The sequence below is a fragment of the Anomaloglossus baeobatrachus genome, chromosome 8 (genome assembly GCF_048569485.1).
Source record: "Anomaloglossus baeobatrachus isolate aAnoBae1 chromosome 8, aAnoBae1.hap1, whole genome shotgun sequence".
Lineage (NCBI taxonomy): Eukaryota > Metazoa > Chordata > Amphibia > Anura > Aromobatidae > Anomaloglossus > Anomaloglossus baeobatrachus.
In genome coordinates this window covers 97,448,721-97,474,658 of record NC_134360.1, presented here as the reverse complement: position 1 = coordinate 97,474,658, position 25,938 = coordinate 97,448,721, and the positions used below count along the sequence as shown (strand labels likewise).

Below are 25,938 nucleotides of genomic sequence, written 5' to 3'. Positions count from 1 at the left end.
TGGAGGACAGCGTTCTCAAACCGCAAATTTGCAACAGCTTTCTCGGCCATTTCATAATATGAACCTGGTCTCGTTTGCCTTGCTTTAAACACATGAACAGTTGTTTTTATCTTTTGGTTGGCAGTGTACAAGTCCAGCTTACGATCTTGAAGATCCAGACTTAATTGTGATAGTTCCTGCAGCGCGTTGCACATCAAAGCGAGATCCAGAATGAATTCTGTGGAGGTTATCTTTCGCCACAAACTCTCATAAGTGCATTTTTCTTTTTGGTCCCTCGACGGACACAGTTTCGCTTGTTGAAAATGTTCAAATCAATATGTCAAAATTTTCCCATACTGCGGAAACTGAACGGAAACTCGATGCCACCCATCTGCTGCTGAGTATTCGACCAATCTTAAGCAGCTGAGCGTCTAATAATTTCGCACACTGTTGGAGCTCTCTGCTGTTCTTCGGTGAAGCATGATACAATACATATAACTTATCGAGGAAAGCCTTAAATCTGTTGATTCCGGATATTTCTTTGACGGTGTCACCAACAGCTAGCTCAAGTCGGTGGTTGGCGCGGTGCCAAAAAATTACAGATGGAAACCTGTCTGATAGTAGCTTCTTCAAACCGCTGTTGCGACCTATCATGACAGCAGCACCATCACATGCAACACAAAGGAGTTTACTCCTCAAATATTCATCTGTCATGCTGTGTGAATGAAAACAACCCAACACAGAATCAAGAATTCCTGTTGCATTCACTGAAGGAAGTTCAATTAAGTCTAAAAACAAGTTAACTGCAGAGTTCATTGCAATGTCGTCAGTGGCACATGTACGAATATAAACAATCAGCGCAGAAATATTGCTTGTAGTAGTGGACCCGTCAATTATTAATGACAGTTTACGATTTGAATGTACAATTTCCTTAACCACATTTTTTCTCATTTCGTCGCTGATATGATTCACAATGTTGATGCACGCGTTAGTTGAGTGAAGAATGCGACCCATATCAACCCCATTAAGTTCTTGCAAATCAATTTCAGTTTCGAAATTATGAAAACTTTGATTTTCTTTTGCTACTTTATACGCTGTACGGAAAACTTTAGCTGTTGTTTCTTTTTCTTGAGTTTGTGCACGCAAAATCATCGTCTGGAGTGATTCTCTGTCCGCCTCTGCAAGCAGCCTAACTGCAGCTATGTGGCTGGCGGTGTCTTTGTGAGCAAATATTTTTTTCGCAGAGATGTTAGCTGTTGTTGGCAACTTTTGCCAAAGAATGTTATATTACAGTTGGTCCAATCCTTTGAAATTTTCATCCCAATGTTTGACTCCACACCCAGATATCCAACTTTATTGCACGACGAACAACCGAGCTTCTGTTCAAAAACGTACAGCCAATTGTACTTACTGCAGTAATCATTCTTCTGGTCTAGAGTCCAGCATGTTGGCCAGTCGGGAGCCCTTGAATCACCAGACGACAGCAGCTTTACGTCATCAGGATCATTAACACTAGCTGATGCAGGTTCGATACTTGAAGAACCGGTGGCCACGTTCTGCTCTATCATCTGATTTGATTCTGTCTCCACGTCTGTTCGAGGTCTTTTGCGTGCCGGAGCCACACCAACCAAGAAATAGTGCATTATTTTATCCATCTAAGACAAGTTTGACGAAATAAAACTCAATGAACCCTGCTCCCTCCATTCTCCATCCCCCTGTTCCCTCCATCCTCTATCCCCCTGCTCCCTCCATTCTCCATCCCCCTGATTTCTCCATCCTCCATCCCCCTGCTCCTTCCATCCTCGATCCCCCTGATCTCTCCATCCTCCATCCCCCTCGTCTCTCAATTCTCTATACCTCTGATCTCACTCTATCCCCCTGCATCCTTCTTTCCCCTGCACAGCCTGCCGCCCTCTGCACCCCTCTCTCTCCCATACCCTGCACTCCTCCATTTTCTCCAGCTTCTTTCCCGCTGGGCAAAACTCCATGGCTCCACCCACACGAGTCACATGTACGTGACATCATCGCAGGTCCTGCAGCTCCAGTAGCTGCTCTGCTTGTGCCTCCGCTCCACAAATGGCTAATTTGTATATTTTACAAATTAGCCATGTGGACAGAGCCAGAGGAGCTGGCCCCCAGCGCTCTTCAGATTTTCCGGTACGCCGTACCGGCACGTACCGCCGCAGAAAAAACACTGATCTTTTTATACCAAGGCCTGCAATGATAACATCCTCTACATCTAGAGAAAAGGGGCTTTCTCCATCACAGGCAGCGATTAGTTACTTTTTGTGTGAGATTTTGGAACTCATTGCCACAATGTTGTAATGCCTTTCTTGAAAAACTTAATATTAAAAGTTATGAGTAAAAGATTCTGTGATGGAACGTAGATCCAGGGAACTAGTGAAATTGCTATATCTGGAGTTGGAAAACAATTGTTCTCCTGATATGGGGCAATTAGCATCTGCCTTCTATTTTACCAAGCCATTTGGATCATTTAGGTTATAGGTTGAACACAATTGGCTGGTGTAGTCTTTCCACCTTAAAACTATGAAACTATGTAGTACAATCTGTGAGTAATCTGAATGGCTTCAAATTTATATTGCATCAGGATAAGGATCCCAAACTTAAAGTTAATGTCATTAAGAACTATCTTATTTGAAAAAGAGAACAGATAGTAAACATATAGCTCCCAAGGAGCCCTGCTCTCAACATCATCGAGCTTGTAGATGAATACATGAAAAGAAAGGAGAATTTGCACAAACCGACATCCACAGAAGATCTGTAGTTAGTTCTCCATAATGTTTGAACTAACCTACTTACAGAGGTCTTTTAATAAATGTGTGCAAGTATATCTTCTAGTATTGACGTGTAAACCATTCCTACTTTGCAGCATTTTTTCCAAACCTGCCTAAAACATTTCTACATTAATGTATTTGTGGAGAAATTATCCCTATTACAACTGCCAATACAACACTGAAATCAAGTGTGAACATTTCTATTGAATAGTCATCTAATTGGACAAAGAATTGAATAATATTCTACAACACCAAGGCCTGTAGTTTTCAAAGCATTTACACATTTTTTGAGAATTTCATTTATTACATTTTTGATTAAAATGTGCTCCAATTGTTTTGCCGATCTGAACTAAATAATTAAACTAGACTATACAGTATGTGCAAAATTATTAGGCACGTGTGTTTTATTTTTTTACCATACTATCATTTTTATGCAGATTTTCCAACTCCAGGTTGTATAAACTTGAATGCTTATTGGATAAAGCACATCAGTTGTGTGTATTTGTGTAATAAGGGTGGATGTGAATATCAACACCTCTTATTGAGGTGTGGAGAATTATTAGGCAGTTTCTTTTCCTCAGAAAAAATGGACCAGAAAAAAGAGGTTCATCTGACTCTGAAAAGTCAAAAATTGTTACAAGAGATGAGCAAAACCTAAGACTTTACCAAAAAAACATAGTTTGGGTTCAAATCGAAGTTTGTGTGTTTTATGTATGCTGAACACTCGAGAGTGCGTCACTGTACTTGTATATGCTTGGTGCCTAACCCAGTGTGAGCCGCTTGCAGTGTTTGAATGGCTCACAGTGGGGGTAAAAACAGAGTTATCGGATGTAGTGTGCACCCAAGAAAAAAAAGCAACGAAAAAAACCCACCCATCCTCCCCAGAAAGGGATCTGCTTATGGCTGGCTGCATGAGGGCGGAGACTCGAACTTTCCAATTAGTGACTTCTATTTCAGTTCAGGTGAAGTTTAGGTCTCAAACCGAACTTTATCTATAGTCCAGTTGAACCAGCCGAACTAAACTTCCATAGGTCCGCTCATCTCTAATTATTACATTCTCTTAAGGCTTACAAAGTGATACAGCACTCTTGAAATTGCTATCATAATAGGGCATAGTCACAGAACCATCAAAAAGGTTTGTTGCAAATAGTTAACAGGGTCGCAAAAAAGGCATTGAGAAAAAAATAGGCACATTAACTAGCTAAGGTTTGAGTAGAACGAGGAACCCATTATCCTCCAGGGCTGTCATATTCCAGAACTGCTACCTGCCTGGAGGGTCCAGAAGTACAAGGTGTTCAGAGCTCAGAGACATAACCAAGGAAAGGAAGTTTAACACCTGACCACCACTGAAAAGACACATAAGTGGAAACATCAAAGCTGGGAAAAGTAATATCCGAAGGCAAGTTTTTCAAATGTTTTGTGGACTAATGATATGAGAGTGACTTTTGTTGGACTAATGATATGAGAGTGACTTTTGTTGGACTAATGATATGAGAGTGACTTTTGTTGGACCAGATGGATGGGTCTGTCGCTGGATCAATAGTAAACATAGACCTCCCCTTCAACTCAGATGCTAGCAATGTGGAGGTAGAGTACTGCTATGGGTTGGTATTAAAGATGAGCTAGCTGGACCTTTTCAATTTAAAGATGAACCCAAAATCAACTCCCAAAACTAACGCCAATTTTTAGAAAACTCTTTCTTCAAGCAGTGGTACAAGAAAAAATCTGCATCTTTCAAGAAAACCATGATTTTTATCCAAGACAATGTTCCATCACAAACATTGAAGTCTACATTGCTTGGCTTTCAAAAAAGGTCTTAGCCCCTTAAGGACCGCCAATAGGATTTTTAACAGCGGTTGTTCAGGGTACTTCTTCCTCAGCGTTGCTTTTCAATGCCGCTGAGGAATAAGTACATAGCGGTGCCCCACAGGTGAAAGACCCATGGGTGATAACTATGTACAACAGCTGACACCCACAGGCATCGGTCCAACCGGTTTTGGAATTAATCAGTGCTGATTAACCCTTTAAATACTGCTGTCAATCACGACAGCTGTATCTAAGAAATTAAATGAGAGTTTAAAGACTCCCTTTGGTAGGACTGGTCCTCACGATCATAAGTGTGTGTTGATTGTTGCCATAGTACTCTGGGGTCATCTGTTGACCCCCAAGGTATGGTGGTTTGTAAGATCCAGCTATAAGCAGGGTCATGTAAGCTGTGTCAGTGAATCACTGACAGGTCTCCTGCACTTATGTACACACCAGAGAAATATGTTCATGTTCCATAGTGAGACTAAGTGGAAAAGTAAAAAAACCTAAAAAAAACCACCCACAGAAAAGCACACACAAATCCTGAAAACCTGTTTCGCCACTAAAACCGCAGTTTTTGTTATGGAACAAAAATAAGCAAAGAAACATACACATAAATAGTATCGTCATGTTCAGAAAGACCCGATATATAAAACTGTAACATTACATATTCTGTATGGCACACAATGTAAAAAAAATATAAGCAACAACCCAAAAATGCCACTTTTTTCATCATACTGACACAGAAAAAAAGTGAATAAAAAACAATCAAAAAGTCATACGTATAAAAAAAAAAAAAAAAATAGTAGAAATAAAAACGCCAAACTGTCCTGCAAAAATCAAGCCCTAATATTGCTCTTTGAGAAAAAGAAGAGTTACAGCTCTCAGAATATGGTGATGCACAAACAAATTAATTTTTGTAAAGTATTGTAATATTGTAATATTTTTAGTGTGTATATGTAGCAAAGCATAAAAAAGCAATATAAATATAGTATCACTGTAACCGTACTGACCTGAAGAATAAACTGGCCTTATCATTTTTACCGCACAGTGAAGCGAACAAAACAAATATATAAAACACAATAAATTAATTGATGATTGTTTATTCTTCATTAGAAAAATCTGAATAAAAATCAATAAAAAAATGCTTTGCTCCCCAATATGGTACCAAAAAGATCTGCAACTTGTTGAGCAAAAAACAGCTCCTTATACAGTCTTGTTTATCAAAAAAATTAGCTCGCAGAATATTGCAACGGAAAAACTATTATAAAAAAGCATTTTTCCTGTGTGATAAAAGCAGAACACAAAAAAGCTATATATATATATATATATCTCGTATCGCTGTAATCACACCAACCCGTAGAAAAAATTTGTCCTATCACTAATACCACACGGTGAACAGCGCAAAAATAATAGCAACAACTACTCTTGTATTGCTGTCTAATTCTTAATTTTACCTCCCAAATATCGGAATAAGGCTCAGCTGACATTTATCCTGTGCTCCCAGTTGAGCACTTACATCAGGGTTTCCATGTAAATCCCCAAAAATGCTATTCAGTCAAAACCCCTGACGGAACCACTCCCCATAATGAATCAGATGGACTCTGTTTGGTCTCTGTTCCGACGGTGTCCCATCATTTTTGGTGTCTTTTTATCACACATATTTGGAAGATCATAGCTCTGTACATGCCTAAAAAGATGGACACCAGTGAAACAGACACCAAACAGAGACCAAAGTGTCTTCATCTGCTTCATTAGAGTGAGGGGTTTCGTCTGAATGACATTTTTGGGAGATTTAGGGTGAGAACGCACTTTGCGTTCACCTACTTGCAGTTCTAAACGCATTTTTTGGGCTTAATTGATTTGACCAAAGTTGCCTTTTTCTGAACTTTAGCGCTGAAAATGCATGCGTATTTACCACGTTTTTGATGCGTTTTCAGCGCTTTTTACATGCGTTTTGACCTGCGTTTTGACAGATGCATTTTGAACATCAAGACACTGCCCAATAAAGTTTAAACAGTCAAAAAGAATGAAAAAAGAGAAAAAAAAAAGGAAAAAATCTATATTAATGGGAAAAATAATGAAAGAATAAAAATAAATAAATAAATAAATAAAATTATAGCGGTAATATACATTTTATCGGAAATATAGCAATAAATGCATATTTTTCATAAATTTAATTGTCGGATTGTTACGGGGGGCTGTCTGATAATAACCGAAAGGAGTATCAGACAGTCAGGGTCCACCGTGCAAAGACTTTGCTGCAGACTATGGCAGAGTGCAATACCTCTGTTAACTCACAGAAGGATATAATAAGTAAGTAAAGCAATTCCTCCCTTACTTGGAGGGTGTGTGGAATGATCTCTGTTAATAATCACAGAGACAAAGGCAATGTGTGCGAAATGGCACCTACCTAGGTCCGCTCTTCTAGTGGTGCAAAAGAGACGAACAGCAGCGTAAGCCGCACAAAGCTCCTACCTGCGTTCGCTCCACTAGTGTGCGAGGACACGAACCACTAGATATGGCACCTGCCTAGGTCCGCTCTTCTAGTGGTGCAAAAGAGACGAACAGCAGCGTAAGCCGCACAAAGCTCCTACCTCTGTTCGCTCCCCTAGTGTGCGAGGATACGAACAACTGCCAGACGCAGTATAAGGAACGTTACCCTAGCGGCAACGTCCACCTACGAGTAGAATCACAAGGCCCAGCCAGACCATGTGCCTCAGGCACCTGCCTATGTCCGCTCCCCTAAGAGGTAAGGATACGGACAGCAGCCGAAGCTGTAAGGTATAAGAACGCTACCCTGCCGGTAGCGCTCACCTAGCATAGACAGAGGAATGCCTAGAGGAACGCGCACAGAGCGTCTACTCATATGCATGAACCAAGAGGACTGAGCACCATGCGGCGTGTGTCAGGGTCTTATATAGACTCTGTGCCTCATCCAAGATGGAGGACACCAGAGCCAATCCGCTGCCAGAACGACAGGAGTGACGTCATGCTGGCCTATCACCGAGCAAGACGTCACAAGCACATGACCAGCGACCAATCGGCATAGAAGGTGTCAGAGACATGTGACCTCGTGTCAGCGATGATGTCACCCGCACATGTGCAATGGCTCCAAGATTGGACTTAGTCTCCGGCGCTCGCACATGTGCAGTAGCAAGAAATCTGGACTTAGTCTCCAGCGCTCGCACATGTGCAGTAGCAAGAAATCTGGACTTAGTCTCCAGCGCTCGCACATGTGCAGTAGCAAGAAATCTGGACATAGTCTCCAGTGCTCGCAGCAACCGTAACACGGATTTTGTGTGTGTGTGTGTAAATCATTATTTTGATGGCCAAAAAGCATGCGTTTTGGTAGTCCAAAACGCATGTTTTCTGCACTGAAAAAGCAGGAAAAACGCAGGAATTTGAAGGAATCTTGTTTTTTGCCATTTCTCATTGACTTCAATGTTAACAAAACGCACCCAAAATGGCAAAAACAATTGACATGCTACTTCTTTGAACGCATGGTTTTTGCCACAAAATATGCAAATTAAACGCAGCGTTTAGAAACGCAAAGTGCGGTCTGAAAATCACCATTTTCCATTGACTTTGCTGGAAAATCAAAACGCATGCCTTTTGGCATGAAAAAGGTGCTTCTCAAAACGGACCTAAAACGCAGCTGAAACGCAGGTGGAAACGCAAAGTGCGTTTTCACCCTTACATGGACACCCCAACGTAAGTGGTCAGCGCAGAACAGAAGAACATAATACCAGTCTTATACTGAAAGGGATCTAAAACTATTCTGTACCCCAAAATGTTACTAATATAAATCCTAACTTATCCTGCACAAACCCAGCTCCCACTCAGGTCTGTCATCTGTCCTGGAAATATCGGGGGCTCCCACATTACTGGTAGAACAAAGACTCTGTAAAAATGATAGCTCCCACTCATCAAATAAAATCCAGTGATCTATGTGCTATCAAATCTAAATGCCCCCTTCCTTCTGAACCCCCTGTGCCTAAATCACAGTAAGCAGCTCCATGTGTAGCATTATTATAGTGGGGAGAGCGCAATTAATAATTTACAGGGTTCATGTCTCCAGAAGCAGGAGCTGGGCACAATGTATGGGGGTGCTACTATATAATGTATGGGCACTAAACTGGTATATTTGTAGTTCTCCAGAAAAAGAGAGTGGCGTGGCTGCAGCCACAGATGAATTAATTGAGAGGTGTAATTTCTACACTAGGGTCACTTTTGTTTTTTTATGCTGTTCTAGCATCTTAGGGGCTCTTCAAATGTCGCCCGCAAACTATTCTAGCAAAATCTGTGCTCTAAAAGTCAAATAGCGCTCCTTCCTGCTCAGCCCTGCCGTGTGGCCAAACATAAGTTTCTGATGACCTATAATGCATCACCTAGTTCAGGAGAAATTGCGCAATAATTTGGGATGTCCATTTACACTTTTTAACCCTTGTGTAACTGACAAATTTGCAGCTAATTTGTTTTTACATTTTTACCAATAAAATGTTATATTTGCTTGGATTAATGTTATAAAATTTCGTGTGGCACCCATGGGTTCAAATACTCACTACACCCCTAGATAAATTCCTTACGCAGTGATATTTCCAATATGGGGTCACTTGTAGGATTTCTGCTGATCTGGCACCTCAGAGGCTCGGCTAATGGAGGCCACAATTTATTCAAATGGAATCTGCGTTCTAAATACCAAGTCACGCTCCTTCCCATATGATCCTCGCTGTGTACTCAAATAGTAGTATACAGCCACATAATGGGTATATGGGGTACTACCGAGCTCAGTAAAAATTGTAAAACAAATTGTGCTGCCATCTTCTCCTGTTACTTTTTGTGTGAATTAAAATTTTGAGGTTAAAGTAAAATTTTATTGAAAACCATAAGTTATTCATTTTTATGGCCCAATCTAATAAAATTCTGTTATTTGTGGGCTAAAAATACTCATGACACGAATAGATGAATTCATTAAACCGTTTATTTTGCCAATGGGGTCACATGTGGGTGTTTTTGCATTTTTGGCACCTCAGGGGCTGTGCAAAAACAACACGACCAAATTTGCGTTCCAAATATCAAATAGTTCACTTTCCGAGCCCTGCCATGTTGTCACGCTCCCCGGGTCCCGGCGCTGTCTGTCACTCACCGCCCCGGCCCCCGGTTCTTCTGCCCACGTCTGCCCCTCTCACTTTCCCTCCTCTGCGTCCTCCGTGCCTCCTGCCCGCTGGCTCCGGCGTCTCCCTGTGACACAGGATGCTCTGTCTGGTTCACCTGCATCTCCTGCACCGCTTCCTGCTCTGGTCTCCGGCACATGAGCCTCGTGCATGCGTATTAGGGCGCGCTGTCACTCACCTCTTCTTAAAGGGCCAGCGTCCCGAAAACAGGATATGGTCAATTACAGGTACAGGGTATATTAGGACTTCCTTTGCATGTGGGCGGTGCCTGATCAACGTGTTCCCAGAGCTAGGTGTTCAGGTCCCTTTGTGCCTTGCCTTCGTTTAACCCGATCTCTTCCGCAGAGCCCGTCTGCCACCCTAACCCGGTCCTGACGTCTGATTCCCCAGGAAGTCCCCCGGTGACTGTCTGCTGAGGATCCCGCCATCTACCATCAGCCTGAACCCGTCACCGATCCCCGACTTCACCTGAGAAACATCAGCCTGCACGTTTCGTTGGACCCGGACCCAGTCTGCTGTTCCTTCCCGGTACCTGTATCCGGTCCCTGTCATCCGTCCTGCCTACGGTGCCCGTTGGACTCAGAGACATTCCTTTTCGGATCCTTGAAGGACTCTTATCCCGTAACCTTAGAGTTCCGGCTACCGTGCATCTAGGCCCTCTGGTGGGGTGATCGGACAGTCCCTGTATAGGGGTTAGCTCCGGGTTGCCTCACTGGGCGAGTCCGGTGCACGGTCCCGTGAATTCACCCCCAGGACGTAACATGTCGCGGGCGGAGGGGACGTGCTCGCCACGCTCGGGTCCGGGGCTTCCGCTGCTCGGTGGCTCGAGCGGTGGGCCGGACCCGGAGACTCGAGCAGTGCTCCTCGCCCGTGAGTGAAAAGGGGTGGTATGTTTAGGGATATTGTCCATGACGCCACCCATGGGACGTGGTGATGATGGCACCACCGCTGCTGGTAACAGGATTCCCGGGAGAGATGGTAGGGTGCAGCTGGGATGTTGTCCCCTCCGTGGGTAGGGGGGTTGGTGATCCAGGGGCCCGATGGTGTAACGGGGAGGCCGGATAGCTGGGGTGCAGGGACTGCGCTGCGCGGTGCCGGACGGCGCTGGTGTACTCACTCAGACAATCACTGACAGAGTCACTGGTAAACCAAAACGGCCGGATGGACGGGTCCCGCAGCCGGCTGCAGTGTTGTTGTTGTGCTCTCCCCGGATGGCTGATGGTGGCTGTCTTTCCCTGCACCTGCGAAGATGTTCTTGACTCCTGTGGTTGCCCACCGGTAGTCCGCTCCCCGGCGTATAGGTGCCGTAGGAGCCCTTTCTGCCCGCAGGCGCTGGCCCTTAGATCTTTAGCCTGTGGCGGTGGCTGTATATCCTCTCTGGGTGGACTGTTGCCTTCAATCGGGACTTGGTTGTTAGGAAACCCCTGGGGTTTCCGGCACATTCGGATTTGACTATTGACGGCGGCTCCAAGCCTTGTCGGGGTCCGATGGCCCTGCCTGTGTGCTTAGCTTCACTCTGTTCCCCGGTCCAGTACCAGCGGGCCGACGCCCGTCCCTGGTCCTTACGGCTCTGCGGAGTTCCACCAACTCCTGCAGACGGCCACCACCGTCTGCCAACCTTGCTGTCAGTGCCTGGGCTCCGACCCAGACACTTGAAGCGTTTACTCCTCTCACTTTCACCTCTCAAACTGAACTGACACTTTTCCCGCCTCCAGGCCTGTGAACTACTCGGTGGGTGAGGCCAACTGCCTGGCTCCGCCCCACCTGGTGTGGACATCAGGCCCTGGAGGGAGGCAACAAGGGTTTTTGTCTGACTGTTGTAACTGCCTAGGGTGGGGGGTGTGTATGTTGGTATGTATGTGACTACCTGGCTAGTCCAGGGCGTCACAAACACATGTGCCCAAACATTAGTTTTTGACCATGTATGGGGTATCACTGTGTTCAGGAGAAATTACATAAATGATGGGGTTTGTTTTCTCTTATTGTAAAAATTACAAATTTTGGGACAAAATAATATTTTAGAGAAAAAAAACGTAACTATCATTTTCACATACACATTTTAAAAAGTTCTGTGAAGCGCCTATGAGTTCAAAATTCCCAACACACTTATATATAATTTCCTTAATGGGTCTTGTTTCTAAAATGGGGTCACTATTGTGCCCGCATATTTCAGCCAAATTTGCTTTCCAAAATTCAAAGTTTGCTCCTTTCGTTCCGAGCCCTCCCATTTGTCACATCAGTAGTGTATGACTACATGTGGGATATCCCCGCACTCATAAGAAAGTGGGTAATAAACCATGGGGTCCACGTTTTGATATTACCTCTTGTAAAAGTGAGAAATTTGGTGCTAATGCAACACTTTTCCGAAAAAAAATTAACATTTTCAATATGACGACCTAATGTTGTTAAATTCTGTGAAGTACCTGTGGGTTCAAAATACTCACTATACCACTGGAAATAATCCTTAAGGGGTCTAGTTTGCAAAATGGGGTCACTTGTGAGGGAGTTTTCTGCTGTTTAGGTACCTTTGGAGCCCTGCAAATGCAACATGGTGCTCGCAATCTATTTCAGCCAAATTTCCTTTCCAAAATTGACATATTGCTACTTCCATTCTGAACCTTCCCGTTTTTCCAAACAAAACTTTTTGACTACATGAGGGATTGCCGCGCTCATAAGAAAGGGAGTAACAATCTTTAAGGTCCACTTTTTTTTTGTTACTGGCAATTATTAATATGGCTAACAAATAACAATACAGGAGGAATCCAATGGTGAGTTAACAAGCAACAAAAATCCTAAAACATACAATTTTAATAAATATATATTTAAAACACAATAGGTGGTTGTGTAAGTGAAAAAAAATCCATAAAAAAGGTAACCAGGCAGGCACCAAATGACAAGGGGGGGGATCGATGGGCGACAAAGTAAGGTATATAAGATATTCAAAAGCTATGGTTCTCTAAGGTGACCCTAAGAGCTGACCCTACCTTGTCGCAGAGGTCAGCACCCTAAAAATCGCATATGGTGCCTCTGCTCAACATAGACTCACCCTCAGAGACCCTGTATGAATCCCTAAGATAAGGTCTGCTGGTACCAAATTATCCACAACCTCTAGTTTAACTGCAAATGGTTAAATAACCAAATTATCAGCAATAATAGTCACATGTATCCACTAGCACATACCATACTGAGTCATAATTGCTTTAGGAATTTTTTATGCTTGTTAACTCAATTTTTAATATGACAACCTAATGTTATCAAGTTCTCTGAAATACCTGTGGGTACAAAATAAACACTATACCCTTGGAAAAAAATCCTTCAGCAGTCTATTGTCAAAATGGGGTGACTTGTTGGAGGGTTTCTGGGTTTCTTCTGGAACCCTGCAAATGTGGCATGGTGCCCGCAATCTATTTCAGCCAAATTTGCTTTCCAAAATTCAAATATTGCTTCCTCCATACCGAGTCTTTGTTTGTTGAAATTGAGGTAGGAACGGTGCTGGAGTAACGCAATGCTGGCTGCAGTATAGCTGTCTGTGCTGGCTGCTAGCTGCTCAATGTGTTGCTTTCATCTTTCCTAAACCTATTGTAGAAAAAGTATCATGTTAGCCTTTGTGAAAGTTACTCTTAAGGGTACTTTACACGCTGCGACATCCCTAACGATATATTGTCGGGGTCACGTCGTTAGTGATGCACATCCGGCGCCGTTAGCGACATTGCAGCGTGTGACCCCAATAAGCGATGATCAACGAGCGCAAAAGTGAAAAATCGTTGCTCGTTGACACGTCGTTCATTTCCTTAATATCGTTGCTGCTGCAGGTACAATGTTGTTCGTCGTTCCTGCGGCAGCACACATCTCTTTGTGTGACGCCGCAGGAACGACAAACATCTCCTTACCTGTGTCCACCGGCAATGAGGAAAGAAGGAGGAGGGCGGCATGTTCCGGCCGCTCATCTCCGCCCCTCCGCTTCTATTGGATGGCTGCCGTGTGACGTCGCTGTGACGCCGCACGAACCACTCCCTTAGAAAGGAGGCGGATCGCCGGCCACAGCGACGTCGCAGGGAAGGTAAGTCTGTGTGACGGGTGTTAGCAATGTTGTGCGCCACGGGCAGCAATTTGCCCGTGTCGCACAACAGACGGGGGCAGGTACGCTTGCTAGCGATATCGGTACCGATATCGCAGCGGGTAAAGTACCCTTTAGTGTATGTTGTGATAGATTTATCAACAAAGAAAATTTTAAAGTGGAGCTTGACATAGATCTGGGAATGCCAGGTACTGAGTTTACATTACGTATTGTGTTCTTTTTTGGAACAATTCATATGTTCTTATGGATCTTCAATACAGATTTGAGATGTCTTGAGTTGATTGTGTATAGGTTTGGATCATATTAAGATAACACAGTTTAAGAGTCCCTTGTATTATTTTCGCTCTATATTATATATTTTAGTTGAAAGACAATTATGCTGCCGGATACTTGGATGGTGTTATTCTCTTTGGACACGCACTGAAGCGCTTTCTCCAGGCTGGAGATATAAATCAGACAGATTTTATCCAATTATTTCGTAACATCACAATCACAGGTTTGCTTATATAATAGTTTAATCATATTTACCCCCCAAAAAACATTACAGACATGTATGAAGAGTCAAGAAAGCCCCAACAAAAAATACTTGAAATCTATAGTAATGTATTATAATAGTAAGAAAGATATTTAAGACTATAACCTTACTGTAACATTTTTCCATGCATAGGTGCATCGGGCTCAGTAATACTGGATGAGGAGGGTGACAGAGAAAGTAATCTGACTCTGGTGTTCACCTCCAAGTCAACCAATAAGGTAAGTAACATAAGACATAAACCCCCCCCAAGAGTTAAAATAGGGTCATTCAATGCTGTTGTATGCACAATATAATTACATTTATTTTGGACACTATACCCAGCATTCTAGCCAGTAAAATTCTTAAAAATGTCTCATATATATATATGTGGTAAAATGGAATATTTCAGTAAAGCTCCCTTCACACGTCAGTGATTTTGGTACGTATGTTGCAGTTTTTATACATACCAGAATCACGGACATACACAGACCCATTAAAATCATTGGGTCTGCGCACACGTAAGTGATTTCTCACTGACGTGTTTACACACGGTGCACATGCATGTACGTGTGCTCTGCATGGAGACAGGGACGTTTTTTTTCTGTCATCACTGGTGTCTCATGGACCACACAGTGGTGTAATTTTGTGAAACACGTACCTGAAAAATCATATACACTTAAATTAAAAAGCTTTGTAAACTCACCCATCTCCAGCAATGCTGTCTCAGCCACTGCTGTCTCCTGCTTCCAGGCCGGCTAATTATGCTCATACATATTCACTGCACCGCGACCCGGAGGTAACAGTAGCGGTGAGACATCGGCGGCTGGGCACAGCATCGCCGGAGATATCAGCACCACGGACAGCAGCAGCGTGGACAGGTGAGTATAATTGCCTGATCTCCATGTATTATCACCGATAGCACACGGAGATCACACGTGTGCCAAAATAACGGCACACGGAGGGACATATGTACCTTTAAACACGACAATGAAAAATGTGTGTGTTTTACACTGATGTGTGAAAGAGGCCTAAGCAGGTTAACACCTATCCACTGCTAGGACATCCACTGATTGCCAGAATGGGAAATTTGTGCTCAATCTTGCCTCTGCTGCAAAATGGCTGCAGTGCTGTGTTCAGCTGTTTCATCAGTATCCTAATCTGGATTGGAAAGTGAGGTTGCAATCACAATTTACAGCTGCATTCATCTTCTGGCGCTGGTCCACTTCAGTTCACTAACTGCATCTGCTGCTTGGTCTCATCACAACCACATCAGTACATCCCACCTAACTTAACACTTATACTTCATGGGCCACGAATGACGTAGTCTCTAGCCAATGATTACAGCTGTCCAGTGCATTTTCCAGCACAACTACAATTCCAAGGAGTGGGTCATGGTCTCTGCAACGTGATGGAGCAAAGCATTGACTTGTTTCTTCAAGAAATATTCTCATCCATTCTTATTGCCCGAAGTTGTGTTAATTTTTTTTCCTCCACATTTCCCTATCCATTGCCAGTTTGTCATTGTTTTGAACCACAGTTTACACCAGGGGTCTTAAACTCAACTGGGTGCATGGGCCGCTTATAGAAAAAAAAAAATTGAGGGGGGCCGCATTATTTGCAGGACAAAGTGAACATTTTTAATGAATCCATGGGTTTTTTTCTAAACATCTTTGGATCACTTTTTTAAACATTTTTTGCTTGTATATTGTAGCAAACGTGCACTTTTTTGTTAAGTTTATATATAAAAAAGCATTTTTAATGTTAAAAAAAAATCATGCTTTATTATGAATTTTTTTTTTTTACATTTTATCATCACCTTCTTGTAATATTGTTTTACAATTTGCAGCATCATATAGTAATCTTAGCCAACATCTTGTAGTAATGTGCCCATGCTGTAGTAATGTCCCCATCCGTGTGCCCTGTAGTAAGGTGCTCATCCTTGTAGTATTGTGCCCAGTACTATAGTGCCCTGTAGTATTGTGCCCATCCTTGTGCCCTGTAGTATTGTGCCCAGTAATATTGTGCCCATCCTTGTAGTATTGTGCCCTGTGATGTTGCACCTTGCAACAAGGGGGGTACTCGCTCAGCGTGAGGGCTTCAGGCAGACACGGGAGGCACAGTTTCTTAAGACCATAGGCTGCTTTATTTAAACCTTATAAAACACAGCGCCGGTACGGACATCACAATGCATGTACAGGCAGTAAAACAGGTCCATTCCCAAACATCAGGTCTTCAGACTTAGCTCAGCCCATAAGTCCCTGCAGAGCCTTGTCAGACGCTGTTTCCTCACCTCCACCCACAGACAAACCCGGCTACTTCCTCCAGCACAGGAAACTCAGAGCAGGGCCATGGGTGTGTCCAGAGGCCTGACTTTCACCCCTGGGACCACACCCAGAGGTGGAGATATGGTGAACAGGCGTCCCACCTATCTCATTAGCTGTCCACCACAGAGCCGGCCCAGGTAACACACCTTAACCCTCTCAGCACAGTACCAGTGATTATATTACAGCCCATCCTTGTAGTATTGTGCTCATCCTTGTAGTATTGTGCCCTGTAGTATTGTGCTCATCCTTGTAGTATTGTGCCCATCCTTGTAGTATTGTGACCATCCCTGTAGTATTGTGCCTATCCATGTAGTATTGTGCTCACCCTTGTAGTATTGTGCCCTGTAGTATTGTGGCCATCCCTGTAGTATTGTGCCCATCCTTGTGTATTGTGCCCATCCTTGTAGTACTGTGCTCTGTAGTATTTTGCCGTGTAATATTCAGCCCGTCCTTGTAGTGTTGTGCTCTGTAGTATTGTGGCCATCCCTGTAGTATTCTGCCCATCCTTGTAGTAATGTGTTCTGTAGTATTCTGCCCATCCCTGTAATATTCTGCCCACCCTTGTAGTATTGTGGCCATACCTATAGTTTTCAGCCCATCCCTGTAGTATTGTGGCCATCCCTGTAGTATTCTGCCCATCCTTGTAGTATTGTTCTCTGTAGTATTCTGCCCATCCCTGTAATATGCTGCCCACCCTTGTAGTATTGTGGCCATCCCTGTAGTATTCAGCCCATCCCTGTAGTATTGTGGCCATCCCTGTAGTATCCTGCCCATCCTTTAGTAATACGCAAACAAAAAAAAATTCTCCTCACCTTTCCTCCATTCCCTGTGTGCCCACGATCAGTATTTGCAGAGTTTTGGATGTAGCATGCTTCCGCTGCGTCCAAAACCCTGCTATGTACAGTACAAGCATAGTGGGCATGAGATTTCTAAAAACCCCATTCTAAAAACCCCAAATGGACCTGTGATGCGGCATTCAGAGGACGCAGCATGTAAATTTAGCGAGGAGACCGCAGTGGCCCAAACCCCAATCGTGGGCACGGGCAGCTGCAGTCTCCTAAGGAGGAGACTTGCGGCCCCACCAATCAGGACCCGCTGCGTCCAGGACGCAGCGGGTCCTGATCTTGAGCACGCATCTTGTTGCGGCCTGTGACGATCACGGCTCTATGCTGAGGGTCGGCGCCGGCAGGAACTTTACTGCATTTGAATCCATTTGTGGTGCCGTGCAGAGGAGCTGTGTCTGGACCAATGGCTGCTGCCTGCCAATCAGATGCAAGGCAGTGACGTCGCTGTATGATGTCACCTCCCTGCATCTGATTGGCAGAGAGCAGCAGCAACTGGAATAGAGCTGACAGCTCCTCTGCGCGGCACCTCAAATGGATTTAAATGCAGTAAAGTCCTGCTGGTGCCGACCCTCAGCATAAAGCCGCGATCGACACGGGGTCTGTGGGCCGCAACACGTTGCCTCACGGGCCGCATGCGGCCCGCGGGCCATGTGTTTGAAACCTCTGGTTTACACCTTTCCAAAGAAGTACAGACCAACAAAACTAGATATGTGCCCAAAAAACTGCAGCGACAGCAGGCTGTAGTATCGTGGCATGACTTTGTGGGATGTATGTACAACAAATTTAATTTCTTAGGTATACAGTCACACTGTTACATTTCTGCTTTCTTTTTTTTTACTTCTTTTTTGTATTTTTTTAACAGATTTTCCTCTTTGCTAATAAGGAACGAATAAAAAATGTTACTACACAGCGTGCCCAAAATAGAGTAGTGACAACAAGCTGTAGTATTGGTCTTGCTTATACATACATCAAATGTTACTAATATAACAGGTGTGAAAACAGCAATAATTCAAACACCAATAGGTAGATATAGCAGCATGTGATCATTAAAACTTAACCTTTAATTGGGTTATATAAAATGTATACAAACAGTGATCCAAACACCAATTTAAAACCTGAAAAATGGTGAGGCCAATCATGAGATTATGGCGTCATCACTTTCAATCAAACAGGTGAACAATATGTATTCACCTATATGGTACAACACAGGAGAGAGAAAGGGTGGAGTGCCCTATATAGAGATACCTCTTCCAATATAGCTGGCTAGATAGGTACTGAGTGTATGTAACTTGCAATAGTTGTAATTGAAAAAGGATAATATATAGAGTAGCTCCAAGCTATTATCAAATATCGGTAATGATGTTAGATATCAATAAATAGCTGCATAGCCACAGGTCACGAGTGTGAAATAATACACAAAGAGATATTTAGTTAGTAAATCTTAAGTGGATGTAATATATTGGATAGTGTCTGTCTATCAATGACAAAATATATAAGACGATGAAATACAATGTTGAAGACAGAAATGGAGCAATCTCACCCAAATCTTGTATCCCGATAGAGGGTAAGGGTTGTCCTGTGTTGCTTTAGTCCATGTACCAGTGCGGCGGGAGTAGTGGCTTGGTCACTGCCATTCATATGTGAGGCGGTATGGCACATTTTATAAAAATATTTTAGTGTAGGACTGCCTCAAATGAGATTTGCCGTGACGTGGCGAGGCAGCTCAAGAAATTGCAATTTTTTGCCAAAAATCTCACATTTTTTTTATAATAAGTACAGTTTGGAATGTTTAGTGCTGAAGCGCACATTTGGTGCTGGCTTTTTGTTTTTTCTTCATTGGTCACTGACCCTGTCAGAATTAGGCTGACCCTTATGCACAAAAAACTCCCGCCCTGACAAGGGCAGTCCACACCTGGCCCTGTTGTGGCTAGCCCTAATATCCAGACCAGGTGCCTCCCGACGCATTTCACATTATCTGCTCATCAGGGGAGACAAATGGCACCTGAAAATGGCGGCGTTGGCTCGATGCAGAGCTCAACCCTATGTAACCTGGTATCAATGAGAATGTACGATATAATGGGGCTATAAAAAGGGGCCTTCATCCCATCCTCCATCAGGTGAACCACCTCGGCAATTAATGTAGATAATGCGGCGGTATGAATGAAAACCCGGATGACATCAAGTTAAACCGGGAATGATATACAGGGGCGATCTAATAAACATTAGCTAGATCCAAGTGTATATATGTACACCACGTTGATCTCATGTATATATATAGAGCGTTCTTTATCAGAAAGGATGATGGAACATGTGTTACCTCTTAATATTCCATCAGTGGTGGAATGTATTTCCTGGTTGAATGATCATGTGGGTAATCACATGATCGGTGACGATTAGAGGTGTGTCAGGAAATGCATGTGACGCCGCAGGGTGCCACGCACGCGTCATCAATTGTCGGCCGGCCGATGGAACGCAAAACTTCCTGGTTCTCCGGTCACGTGACAGGACACGTGACAGGAGATAACAAGAAATCGCCGGACGTATAATCTTGCAGATAGCTTCACAACACACTAAATAAATGTCACAAAATCGTAACCGTCTAAGTGACATTCACGGATATAGCACTAGAAAGAAAAAGTACGGGGGGGGGGGGAACCGCATGTGTGAGATCAATCATGTGGTCCACATTACCGCATCGTCATCCATGATAAACCAATCAGAGGGGGAGACTGGGATCGGCTGATCTTGCAAAGGGAGGCGAGATGGATCTTCCGGTTAAACACGGTCTCCCCCTCTGGTCTTAATGAACAGCTTAATTACGGATGCTTTATTTAGCGATTGATCTTCTTTATTTTCCTATCTCTCTTCCTCCATCTGATCGGCTTTTTGATTTTCCTATTTTGGCAACGTGGTAAATGTCACTTGAATTCTCATGTCAGGATATGTATTGTCCTGACACTTAATTGGGATATTACTCTTGATTATATATGCGAGTCATTATCTTTGCCTCATTATTATGAGGTTGATGATCCATTTATCTTCATCCCCCCCCCTCTCTTTTATCCCTTGGCTACTCCTATCGATTTGGTATCACTATACCTCAATGATTTATATGGATGGTGTCTAACTACGCTCTATTGCTTTATATACGCACTATCCAGCATTTTGAATTTTTAATTATTAATTGAGCGATCAATGATACCTCTGCTTTAAACTAACATTTTACATATAATTATTATTGCATCCATTGCTATTTTTATCAAGGCATGATGGGATATCCCCTTAAACGTTTTTTCCCCCCCTAAAGTGAATAAGTAGTGATGAGCGAGCATGCTTGTCACTACTCGGTACTCGCACGAGTATCGCTGTACTCGGGCTGCTCGGCGGGGACCGAGTAATCTCGCGATACTCGTGCTGTACTCGTGGTCTTCATTTCTGCATGTTGGCGCTCTTTTGAGAGCCAGCCCTCATGCAGGGATTGGCTGGCAGACCACTGCAATGCCACAGCCCTGTTAGTTGTGGAATTGCAGTGATTGGCCGGCCTGCACAGCGTGACCGAGCCTTTATATCGGCCGGCGCGCTGTGCTCTGCTCACAGCTATTCAGACAGTCAGTGTAGGGAGAGTGTCGCTGATTCAGGGAAAGCTTTGCGGCCCTTTATAGCTTTTGCAGTTGCAGGGCTGCAAACAGTGTGACCAAAAGTCCTTCTCAGGACTATTCTAGTTGTATACAGGCAGGCAGGGTATAGCCAGGTCGGAGTACAGTAGCAGAGTCCTTCTCAGGACTATTGTTGCTATATACAGGCAGGGTATAGCCAGGTCTGAATACAGGCTAGTGACCAAAAGAGTCCTTGTCAGGACTATTGTACCAGTATACAGGCAGGCAGGCAGGCAGGGTAGTGGTGACCGTATACCAGCCTTCATCATATCTGGGGCTGGTGTACACAGTGTAAAACAGTCCAGATAGTGTCTGACTTGTCTGTAATTGTCGCTCCCCAAAAAAACCTGTTAGGTTCTTATTGCGTCCGTGCTTGGTTTTTAAAACCGCACGTGTGTGCCTGTTGGTGGCAGCGTACAGGTGCACTTGTGTGCAATTTCCACACACTTTGATATAACGCACAAGTAGTGAATATACACGTCAGCAGTGCACAGCATTGCAAAATGCGCAAGGGCATTGGCAAGGAACAAGGAAGTGGACGTGATGGTGGTGCAGGCAGAGGCCGAGGTCGTGGGCAAGCTCTAATTTCACCACAACAAAGGGCCACATCTAGTCGCTCGCACGTCCTGTCCCAAATTCTTGGGGACCGCAGCAGTACACCGCTCTTGAACCAAGACCAGTGTCAACAGGTTGTTAGTTGGATAGCAGATAATGCTTCCAGTCAGATTGGCACCACCACAAACACTCTGTCTTCCACACGGTCAAGTGTCAGTAGCCGTGATACTGCACCGCACATTTCTGAACCTGATCCTCCTTCCTACCACCAGGCTGAGTACACGTCCTCCTCGGACATTAATGATCCCACACTTGGACACTCGGAAGAGCTGTTCACGTTTCCATTCACACATTCTGGCCTCTCGCCAGCTCATATTGAAGTGGGTCATGAGGAGATCGTCTGTACAGATGGCCAAATATTTGAGCAGCCACGTTCTCACGAAGTTGGCAACGTGTCTCAACAAGTGGTGGACGATGATGAGACACAATTGTCAGCAAGTCAGGAGGAGGAGCAGGGTGCGGAAGAGGAAGACGACGTGGTGGATGATCCAGTAACTGACCCAACCTGGCAGGAGGATATGCAGAGCGAGGACAGCAGTGCACAGGGGGAGGGAGGCGTAGCATCACAACAGGCAGTAAGAAGCAGGGTGGTGGCCCCAGGCAGAAGTCAGGCAACCGTTCCCCGGAACAACACGACGACACAAGGTGCCTGTACAAATGTTAGGTCTTCCCGAGTCTGGCAGTTTTTTAAGTTGGATCCAGATGATTCAAAAAAGGCCATTTGCAACACCTGCCGTGCCAGCATCAGCAGGGGTACCAAAACTAGCAGCCTGACCACCACCAGCATGATCAGGCACATGTCAGCCAAGCACCCGACTTTGTGGGAAGTACAACAGAGTCGAGGAGCAGTGCTTGCTGATGTCACTGCTACGTCTTCGCTGGTTGTGCATGCGAGCCAATCCTCTGTCCATGCTGCCTGCGAACAAGCCTCCTCCACTCCTGCACCTGCAGTTGCCTACGCAGAAAGAACACCATCATCAAGCACGTCCTTGTCCCAGCGCAGCGTTCAGTTATCCATTCAGCAAACCTTTGAACGCAGGCGCAAATACACTGCCAACACCCCACATGCCACAGTTCTAAATGCTAACATTTCGCGACTGCTTGCGCTGGAAATGTTGCCTTTTAGGCTGGTGGAGACTGAAGCATTCCGTGACCTGATGGCGGCAGCTGTCCCACGTTACTCGGTCCCCAGCCGCCACTATTTCTCCCGGTGTGCCGTCCCCGCGTTGCATAACCACGTGTCACAAAACATCACACGTGCCCTGAACAACGCTGTTTCACCCAAGGTCCACCTAACCACAGACACGTGGACAAGTGCTTGTGGGCAAGGCCGCTACATCTCGTTGACGGCACACTGGGTTAATATTGTGGAAGCTGGGACCCAGTCTGAGCGAGGGACGGAACACGTCCTTCCCACACCAAGGTTTGCAGGCCCTACCTCAGTCAGTGTTTCACCCACACTCTACAGCTCCGGAATGTCATGCTCTTCAGCCTCCTCCTCCTCCTGCGCATCCTCATCTACTGTGCCCTCCACACCAGTCACAAGCTGGAAGCACTGCAGCACTGCCTCGGCGAAGCGGCAACAGGCTGTGCTGAAGCTAATCTGCATAGGTGACAAACCCCACAATGCAGAAGAGCTGTGGACAGCTCTGAAACAGCAGGCAGATCACTGGCTCACACCTCTGAACCTAAAGCCAGGAAAGGTCGTGTGTGACAATGGCCGGAACCTGGTGGCGGCTTTGAGGCGAGGCCAGCTGACACATGTTCCATGCGTGGCCCATGTGCTCAACTTCGTGGTTCAGCGGTTTATAAAGTCATACCCAGAGCTGTCTGATCTGCTAGTAAAAGTTCGCCGCCTGTCTGCACATTTTCGAAAGTCACCTACTGCTTCAGCCGGCCTTGCCGGCTTTCAGCGCCGTTTGCATCTTCCGGCTCACAGACTGGTGTGTGATGTCCCCACGCGTTGGAATTCAACTCTGCACATGTTGGTCAGGATATGTGAGCAGAAGAGGGCAGTTGTTGAGTACCTGCATCACCTAAGCCGTCGGGAAATGGGTCAAACTCCACACATAACACCTGAGGAGTGGAGATGGATGTCAGACCTATGTACCATCCTCCAAAACTTTGAGGACTCCACCAAGATGGTGAGTGGTGATGACGCCATTATTAGCGTCACCATACCGCTACTCTGCCTTCTAAAACGGTCTCTGCTGAAAAACAAACATGATGCATTGCAGGCGGAGCGCGATGAGTTGCAGCAAGAAACAGTAGTGGGTGTGGGTGATAACACACAGCCCAGCCTCGTCTCATCACAACGTGCAGTGGAGGACTATGACGAGGAGGAGGATGAAGACATGGAGCAACTCTCCGGCCAAATTGAGGATATGACATGCACACCAGTCATATCCTCGGTTCAGCATGGCTGGCCAGAGGACAGGGTAGATGAGGAGGAGGAGGAGGAGGAGGAGGAGGAGGAGGACAGCATGTTCAGTCATCTTGTTGGTCAGGCTACTGAAGTCCTGGCTGTTAAGAGTCTGGCGCACATGGCTGACTTTATGGTAAGCTGCCTGTCTCGTGACCCTCGCGTTAAGAACATCTTGGCCGACAATCATTACTGGTTGGTAACACTGTTAGACCCACGCTACAAGGAGAACTTTTTGTCTCTTATTCCCGTGGAGGAGAGGTCAACCAAAATGCAGCAGTTTCGGAAGGCCATACTCACGGAAGTAGGCAAAGCATTCCCCTCACAAAACGCTAGCGGCATAGGTCATGAATCAGTGGACAACCGAGGCGTACAGCCGAGAGAGGCACAAGTCCAATCCGCCAGAGGTAGGGGAACAGTCTTTAAGATGTGGGACAGTTTTCTCAGCCCCTCACGTACCACAGCCCCTGAGGTGCGGGGTAGTGCCACAAGAAATCCTAAGTTTGCCCAGATGCTGAAGGAGTACCTTGCAGATCGAACAACTGTACTCCGACATTCCTCTGTGCCTTACAATTATTGGGTATCCAAGCTGGACACGTGGCATGAATTGGCTCTTTACGCCTTGGAAGTCCTGGCCTGCCCTGCTGCTAGCGTTTTGTCAGAGCGTGTTTTTAGTGCCGCAGGTGGAATCATTACAGATAAACGCACCCGCCTGTCAACTGAAAATGCTGACAGGCTGACTCTGATCAAGATGAACAAGGGTTGGATTGGGCCAGACTTCACCACACCACCAGCAAATGAGAGCGGAATTTAAAGTTTGCCATGTACCTCCACTCACCCATGGGTACACACTTCTGGACTTTGGATAATCGCTGGACTGCTCCTCCTTCTCCTCATGCGCCACCATGATGATGACCGTTACAAATTGCAATACTTAGGCCTTTGTTTCAGGTATACCCCCAGTGGTAAATTTTTTCGCCCATTCTTTGCAGAATGGACATTACAACGACAGGAGACCCGCTCCTTTGCAATGGGAACAATGTTTTGAGGCCCTCATGCACGTCTCTACCCAGGGACAACGTGGAGCCTCCCAATTTTTGGCTGCCCTGCCTAAGGGCTATACTATAATACACCCACTTCCTTAAAATGGACACTTAATGTTTAGAGGCCCTCATGCACGTCTCTACCCAGGGACAACGTGGAGCCTCCCAATTTTTGGCTGCCCTGCCTAAGGGCTATACTATAATACACCCACTTCCTTAAAATGGACACTTAATGTTTTGAGGCCCTCATGCACGTCTCTACCCAGGGACAACGTGGAGCCTCCCAATTTTTGGCTGCCCTGGCAAAGGGCTATACTGAAATAGACCCACTTCCTTACAATGGGCACTTCAGGTTTACAGGCCATCATGCACGTCTCTATCCAGGGACAATGTGGAGCCTCCCAATTTTTGGCTGCCCTGGCAAAGGGCTATACTGAAATAGACCCACTTCCTTACAATGGGCACTTCAGGTTTAAAGGCCATCATGCACGTCTCTATCCAGGGACAATGTGGAGCCTCCCAATTTTTGGCTGCCCTGGCAAAGGGCTATACTGAAATAGACCCACTTCCTTACAATGGGCACTTCAGGTTTACAGGCCATCATGCACGTCTCTATCCAGGGACAATGTGGAGCCTCCCAATTTTTGGCTGCCCTGGCAAAGGGCTATACTGAAATAGACCCAC

The 25,938-nt window shown here is 45.1% G+C and overlaps 1 protein-coding gene across 1 annotated transcript in view; it reads left to right on the top strand.

Annotated features, from left to right (window-relative positions):
- Positions 1 to 25,938, top strand: part of GUCY2C (guanylate cyclase 2C) — a 686,038-nt gene that overhangs the window by 269,227 nt on the left and 390,873 nt on the right. The window contains 2 exon segments of the mRNA XM_075320892.1: positions 14,199 to 14,331; positions 14,503 to 14,588. Coding sequence (XP_075177007.1) covers positions 14,199 to 14,331; positions 14,503 to 14,588 — 219 coding nt within the window.